The sequence below is a fragment of the Acomys russatus genome, chromosome X (genome assembly GCF_903995435.1).
Source record: "Acomys russatus chromosome X, mAcoRus1.1, whole genome shotgun sequence".
In the NCBI taxonomy this organism is placed as follows: Eukaryota; Metazoa; Chordata; class Mammalia; order Rodentia; family Muridae; genus Acomys; species Acomys russatus.
Window position 1 is genome coordinate 89,264,558 of NC_067169.1, and position 7,708 is coordinate 89,272,265.

At 52.1% G+C, this 7,708-nt stretch overlaps 1 protein-coding gene across 1 annotated transcript; it reads right to left on the reverse strand.

The window, feature by feature from the left end:
* Positions 1–5,107: 5,107 nt before the first annotated feature.
* Positions 5,108–7,212, reverse strand: LOC127185384 (PWWP domain-containing DNA repair factor 3A-like). The gene is given in 2 exon segments (XM_051141864.1): positions 5,108–7,182; positions 7,185–7,212. Coding segments are annotated over 2 exon segments (2,103 nt in total).
* Between the last annotated feature and the right edge of the window lie 496 nt (positions 7,213–7,708).

The following is a 7,708-nucleotide window of genomic DNA, read 5'->3' on the forward strand; positions in this document are numbered from 1 at the left end:
TCCATTCCTTTCAGCACACTCTCTCATTTCAGCTCCCTTTCACTAAACCCCACTCTTCTTCTCCACCCACACCCCATCACCTCAGTCCCTACCCCCTTCCTGAGCCTAAAGCCTTCACTTCAGCTTTCCTTCTCACCTCAGCTACCATCAGCTCCTTTTCTTCACTCAGCTGTCATTTCTCACTCAGCCTATGGGCTCTCCTCACCTGCAGAGAGCATGGCATAGGCAGGCACCATCTTCACTACAGTAACTGTTTTCTTCCTGGTCTTGGTGGTTGCCTATTGATATCATGGCTGCCCTAGAGGAGGGAAACTGGACCCTATGGAGTAAAAATGCTAGGTGGGCTGGTGAGTGTTGATGTATAGTTAGAGACAGTAATGTGATAGGCTGAAGTTCCAACTAGGCCGCATGGCATTGGTGACCTGGAAAGCCAAGTTGCAGAGTAATAGAAGGTCCCGCAGGTTTGAGAAAGGCATCAGGGAAGAGTGAGGCGGAGGTGCATTGGCCCTAGCCAGAGATCAAGAGAGATGTTTTGCAGAAAGAGTGGGCTACTATATCTCAAAGGGAGGAGGCAACCCAGGACCGAGATAGCGCACAACTGTACACAACATTCAGGTCCCCACGATTCGCTTTCTTTTCATAGTTTTGGAAATTTTCACTCCATCCTGCATCTTGTCTACTACACAACATCTTTATTCGTTCCAGGTGATCCAGAGGTTAAAAATGACGGTTGCTCTGTGGAACAGTGAAATTCAAGGTCTAGGCCTACTCCTGGGCCTGATCATGGGCTTGAGCCTGACATTTAGCCTGGAAGTTACTCTAGCCGTCCCCCTGGGACTGTTCTTGTACACCTGTCTTGGCTTAGGCCTGCAGGAAAAGGCTTCTGCAGTCACAAGACACAAGGAGGCAAACACAGACAAGGAAGCAAATATAAGCAGATGCAGCTTCTACTGCCAAGTTTTCTGTGAAGTCAGCAACAAAGGAGGAAGAAAGAGAAGAACAGGCAGAGGAGGGTACGTGTATACTGATTACAGATGTAAGGGCTAAGGGACCACAGGGCCAACTGGATGCTGGCAAGGCACTAAGTGGTGACAATGGAGGGAGGCAGGAAGAGGTTCATGGGAGGGTGTCAGGGAGGCATCCTGGCTGTAGACTCTGCATAAGCAGCAGCCTTTGTGCCTACCCCATCTTTTGGCCATGTTCAGCTCTGGCCTAGGCCTGGGGACGTGGTAGATGTTCTTTTCTCTAAATCTGAAGCTACGGAGAAAAAGCCATGATCTATAATGACTTTTAAATTTCCAAGGGAGCTGAAATTCCAAGTGCCACCTGTGAGCCCCCAGTTTACTGTTCATGGAAAATAGGTGTGTGTGAGGGTGGGGCAGGTACATGGGAGAAAATGCAAAGAAAGCAAGCCTCAAGGGAAAAACAAAACAGCAGATGTGTTTCTCATTCTGAGATCTTGTCTTTTGTTTTGACTCAAGACAGGGTGTCTCTGTATAATCTTGGGTATCCTGGACTCACTCTGTAAACCAGTCTGGCCTTGAACTCCCACCCACTTTTTTTTCCCAAGTGACATGTGCCACTGCCCCTGTTGTGCAGGAGACACTTAAAAAATTACACCAGAGGTAAGTGCAGAGATTCCTCAATACGCTCACCCAAAGCGGCAAAGCAGGCTGCAGAGGCCATGAGGTCTCTGCAGTCCCTGACTAGTACTACAGAAGCCAGGAGTGTGAAGCATGCTGGCTGGTCTCTTCAACAGAAGGCAGGTGTATATCTCTTTTCCACCCAGAAGCCTGGGCCTGCTTGTGGTTAATAGCCTGGTGATCTGTGCCACCTGCAGGGCCAGGCCACACCCAAATCTCCCAGGCTATTATGTTTACCTCACACCCTCCCCCACCCAGACCTTCATCCTTACTTTTGTTTCTCAGTAAATAGAACCCTTCCTTAGGACAGAGGTCAAAACGTACTTTATCTCCTGGTGACCTCCATACTGTCTGTATGACTGAAACTGCACTAGATCCTAAGCCCCTACTCTAGGCAACCCATCCTCCTGGTACAGGTCACATGTACACTGTAAAGCAGTTTCTGTGCCGTTAGGACCAAATCTTCCTTCTACACGTGAAATTGAGATGACAGTTACCCAGAAACCTCCCTCCAAAATTGTACTGTACTTAGCCAAGTCTAAAATAAACTGCTCAGGGCAGACTCTACAAGTCTGAACCAACACCTGCTGATTAAGGCATGCTGGGAGAGGATCCCCTTCTTGTCTCACAAGGATTATTACTGTGCCTGCCATGGCTTTTGCAGGGATACCCATGATGGTCCACACCTCTCTGTGTGGGAACTGCAGTCTCCCGGGGGTCCCTCCTATTTGCACCTGGACTCATCTCACAGGCCTAGGTTTGACTCTACCACACACAAGCCTAATCTCATCCCCCAAACTCTGACACAGTTTCCCCATCATAGAACTTCGCCAAAGTATTCTATGGCTACCAGGCACCCACTGGGACAGTCCTATCTCAACATCCTCCACTCATAAACACCTTTTTCTTTAGAGGAAGGTAACACCTAGCCTCATCCTGCCCCCAGAAGTGTAATGCTTTCTCATAGGCTGGAATAGCACCTATGCAGGAGAAAGGCCCAGCTAGTGGGCCCAGCTGGTGCACTTATACCACTCTGTGGGGGGTGCCAGGCACATATGGTAGGTTGAAACAGGGATCCACTTAGATGAGGTGACCATGCTTCACCACATCCCCCTGAGAGCCATCTTCCCCTCAGAGGGTTATCCCAGCTGCCTAGGCCCAGCTTCCCTGAATGGACCTTCTGGGAGGTACTGCAGGGCTGTGTCCCATCAGTACACCCTAGGTGTCAGGGACTCCAAGGAATGTCAGGTCCCCTCCCTTGGGCTTCTAGCTCTGGAACAGGTGGCTGCGGTGGCCAGGGGAAATGGTGCTGTTGGGGCACAGAGGCCCATGGATGGTAGAAGGTGAGGAGAGAGGGGCTTGTTGTCAGGACATAACCCACAAGGGGCAGGGGCAGTTAAAGCCATAGTAGAGGCTGAATATGCAGGAGAGACTATGGCTGACATGGACCCTCTGAGAACTGGACTGCCCCGGTGCCTGGGTATGTAGAACACAATGACCTTAGATTTGGCCTTCTCTTGGGAAAGCCATGAATGGACTGGAATTCTTAATTCTTGCCCTACATGGAGTCAGAATGAGGAAGGAGGGAGGTGTCAATAACTCCTATAACTTTTAAAAGTGAGAAGGATTGAGTTGTACCGTGTTTCTGGCTTTTACAGCAGGAAGGTTCACAGCACAGAGGGAAAATTTGGTTCCATTTTAAAATCTTCTTCACTTTCTCTTTGGCGTGTGTATTTGTACATTTCTGTGTGTACCTGAGCGGGAAAACAAGAAGCTGACGTCAGGTGTCTTCCTCATTTGCTCTTCACCTTAGTTTGTTTAGACATGGTCTCTTGCAGAACCCGGTGCTTGCCAATTCAGATCCACTGGCTGGTCAGCAAGCCCCAGGGGTTCTGTCCCTGCAGTCCTACTCCTGAGAATACAAGTACCTGCAGTAGGCCCTTTACCCGGGTAAGAGCCTACTGTGTGCAGAGAGGAAAGGCAGTACTTAACATCAAGGACTCAGGTTCAGCATTCTCCAGTGCAACAGGAAGGAAGCAGGTGCTGGGAATCCAGAGGCACTGGCTGGGGGACACAAGGGAATTTACAGGGATTCAGCAGAGAACAAGGGCACAGTGGCCTCGGCCACTTATAAGGTTGTACTTCAGGGTCCACAGAGGCGCCGATTCAGTGCCCTATCTCTGAAATACACCAAGGACTGTGGTCCAAGACGGGCAAACAGGACCTTCTGGGCAGTGTGGCCTGGCTGCTTCTCATCAGTACACCCCAGGTGTCTGTGACTCCAAGGGATGACAGGCCCCTCCTTCTCCTGCAAACACCTGAAGGCTCTGATCTCAGGAATCTGAGCAAAGCGGAGATGGTGATGTCTGCTGCAGTCAGCCCACAAGGTTGGCAAGTCTTTCTCATTAAGTGTATGAAGAATCTGGGGGGTTGAGGATGGCTGAGAGTGCAAAGTGCTTCCTTTATAGTGGGAAACCTGAGTTCATTACATTAAAAGAAAGGTTTTATGGACGGTCATGTTTAATCTCAGCACTGGAGTGAAAAACACAGGAAGATCAAAAGAGGTGCCTGGCCAGCCATTCTAGCCCAATCAGTGAGCAACAGGTTCAGTCACAGATCTTGTCTCAAAATGTAGAGGGGAATAACTGAGGACAGCAGATTTTGACCTAATTATGTACAACTTGTACACACACACACACACACACAAACACACACACACACACACAGAGAGAGAGAGAGAGACAGACAGACAGACAGACAGACAGACAGGCAGGTAGGCAGGCAGACAGACAGACAGACAGAGACAGACACAGAGACAGACACAGAGACAGACACAGAGACAGAGAATGCATTACACTGTGGTCTTTGAAATCAAGCCATCTCGAGGGTCACATTTCCCTTCTCTGGCTCCAAAGACCAGCAATAAAACACTCTTCTCCTTCAGTGTTACTGAGTGAAGAATGGGGTAGTGGCAGAAAACAGGGGAACCCGGGCCCCATCCATAACACCCTAGAGAGAAGACAGAGAGGAGGACAAGGAAGTATGGGGGAGTCTGAGCCAAGGCTTCAGGAGGAACCTGGTGTGCTGTCTGTGTACTTAGGGTCCCTCCAGAGAGTGTTAGGCCAGGTGCCTAGCTAGCCAATACTCCATACAGGGCTGGTGAGGTTCCAGGGAAGCACACCCACAGGACTTCTGGGTCCTCTGGCTCAGGCCAAAGAGGGCTAGGCCTGGCCTGAAGCTAACAGGATCCATAGAGCCAATCTAGACACCTGCAATGTCAAACAAAAAAGTAAACATTTATTTCGAGGGAGGGAAAGAAAACGCTCACCCCAGCCCCAGTGAGGAGCTTTCACAGTCCCCATAGCATGCCCCACAGTCTCCTGGATGTTCCTCTTTGTGGGGTGCTGCCTGTCTCCTGTCTTGGAGAGTTGCAGGGGTGATGGCTGAAAGGAGGGTGGTCCCTTCTAAGAAGTGGGACCAAGCGCAGGAGGGGCGCTGACAGTCCAAATCCTGGCTGCTGACCTCTTACTGGCAGCCTTTAAGATAGTCTTGTCGAAGAGCTCTTTCTCGCGGTAGTGCACAGGTGGGCCGCGCAGGTACTTCTCTTCTGCATCCTTGTAGCTGAGCTCCTCCAGGGCAGCGATGGAGCAGATGACTGCTTCTGGAAGGAGAACCTCCATGGTAAAGCGCACTTTGTCTCCTCTTGTCAGGGAGAGTAAGGCCTCATCTGCTTCCTTGGCTAATTTTTGCAAATGGCTGGCCACCAGATACAACTGGTCATCATCCTCCAGGTAGGTCTCAATGCAGAAGACTTTCCTTTTAGATTTCCGGAGGTTATCTAACCACTTGGACTGTGTTCTGCCCTTCGCGATGTCCAGTAGGTGCTGGTCGGCCCCTTTCCTCTTGACAATGAAGTCTACTAGCTTCTTGTTGCTTCTGTCCCATGCAGCCCTCATGCGATCAGGCAGGAGTTTCTTGTGGGGCCCCTTCCCAGCCAGGGCTGTCTCCTCTTCCCAATCTTCTAAGTCAGCATAGCTCACCTTGGGGAAGTCAATGTGCAGGTCGCCCTCTTGGATGGCCCTCCTTAGCGGGTAGCTGGCTCGGGCGTTGTAGTAGTCCATAAAGGAGCCCAGGGAGGAGCCGCAGGCCAGGTTCTCTCTGTAGTGATTGATCACTGAAAAGCACCAGCCTATGCCCTGGCCGTACACTCTGCTGGCTCTTCTCAAGAGCGATATCTTCTCCCTACAGTCCAGATGCTTCAGCTTGTGGAGAGGGACACGAATACCGCTGCGCTCAAGTTGCATGTTGCCTTCGATCAACAGCACCCTTGCCATCTTGTCGTGTTGGCTGATGCTCTTGACCACCGCTGGCCAGAATGGAAGGTCCTGAAATTTGAACCAGACCAGCATTCCTCGTTCAATGGTATTCAGACCCTGGGCAGAAGAAGCCCCCATGTTGGCTTGGCTGTCTTCTTGAGTCGCGGCCCCTCTCCTCTGGAACCTGGTGCTGGCCGCCTTTGAGTGCACTTGAGGTTCCAGTTCCGGGACCCTGTACAGGGGCCACAGCATGTGGATCTTCCTTTTTCTGCTAGCAAGGCGGAGCGACCTCCTCAGCCTCGGGATAGGAGGCATGCAGGCTGCAGATGCCTCCTTTGCATCTGCCTTCAGGGTCCCTGGGCTGGGGTCCTCCTTGTCCTCTGGGAAGGTGGTCTTCCTCTGGGCTCCAATAGCCCGGATCTCTAGGCCTACACGCTGTGCTCTTGCTTGTGGCTTTGGGGCTATGGGGGAGGTGGAGATGCGCCTCTTCCTCCTCCTTGGTATCCCAGAGGCAGCCTGCTGCTCATTTTTAGCCCAGGTGCCCTCCCTGGAGGCTGGGGCACTCTGAAGCCTGTGCTTGGATGTGCTCAGCTTTCTCTTCCCTGGATTACCAGCAGCTTTCCCAGCAGGTGCTGGGGACCTTGGCCAAACTCTGCTGCCTCTTAGCACACTCCCTTGTTTTTCAAAGTGAGGGGACCCAACAGCACTGTGTGCCTGGGCTTCCCCCCCTTGCACATCAGGCACATTCTTTGAGCGCATCACCACAGGACCCCAGGCAAGGCACCCCTGCTTCCCAGGACTCCTCTGGGAGAGCCCTTGGCCTTTCTGGCTGTATGCTTGGAGGCAAAGCTTCTTGGGCGGGCTGCAGCTGCAGCTGGCCTGCTCTTTGGGAACCTGTGTAGCCTCCATGCTGGTTCCTTGGCCACCTGCCTTTCCTCCTGGAGACAAGTGCCTTCCCTTGGCCAGATCATACAGTACCACCTTGAGGACTCTCCTGTATACCTTGGTCTGCCCTGGCGAGCCACTGCCCTGTGACTCCATTCCTGCCAAGGATGCCATGGTTAGGATTTCAGACTTGCTTAGGGGCTTCGCCCCAGTGCTCCTCACTCTCCTCTTCTCACCCACTGGCAGGATTTGCACCTCTGGGAAAGGTACCCCTTTTCTCTTACTATGGGCTGAGGTCCTGGTTCTCAACAAGACCCTTGCAGGACACAGCTGACCCTGCCTCAGAGCACATACTCTGCAGAGTCCATGGTGACTGGACTCTGGGGCTGTGCTGATCACCAATGACAGGGTTGCCCCTGGCTCCTTGACTGCCTGTGGGTCCTCTCTGGCCTGGCTGCCCTGCCTGAGGTGCTGGCCTCCCTGCAGAGTCTGGTGGAAAAGCTTGAACTGACTTCTTCGCTCAGGGTGATGTGGTGGGCATGGGCGTATCCTGGAGGGAGGGAGAGGGAAACAGAACTGCATGAGGAAGGAAATCGCCTTTAGTGGACATGGGGGCATCAACTCAGTGAGCTGAGTCAAGGGAAATCGAGGGAGCTCACAGAAGTCTGTTCTCCAGGTGCAGGAGAAGATAAGGAAGGTTTCCTAGCCTGTTCACCAAGCACTCATGACCATTTTATTCCCCACCCTGAGGCTGGGGTGGTGCACTTCTTCCCAGAGAGCTGGGTGTCTTTACAAGGCTTGTGTATTTTCTTGCCCACCCAGTCAGTACCTTAGGGCTCCTTGGGATGCCCTTGAGAGGGGTGG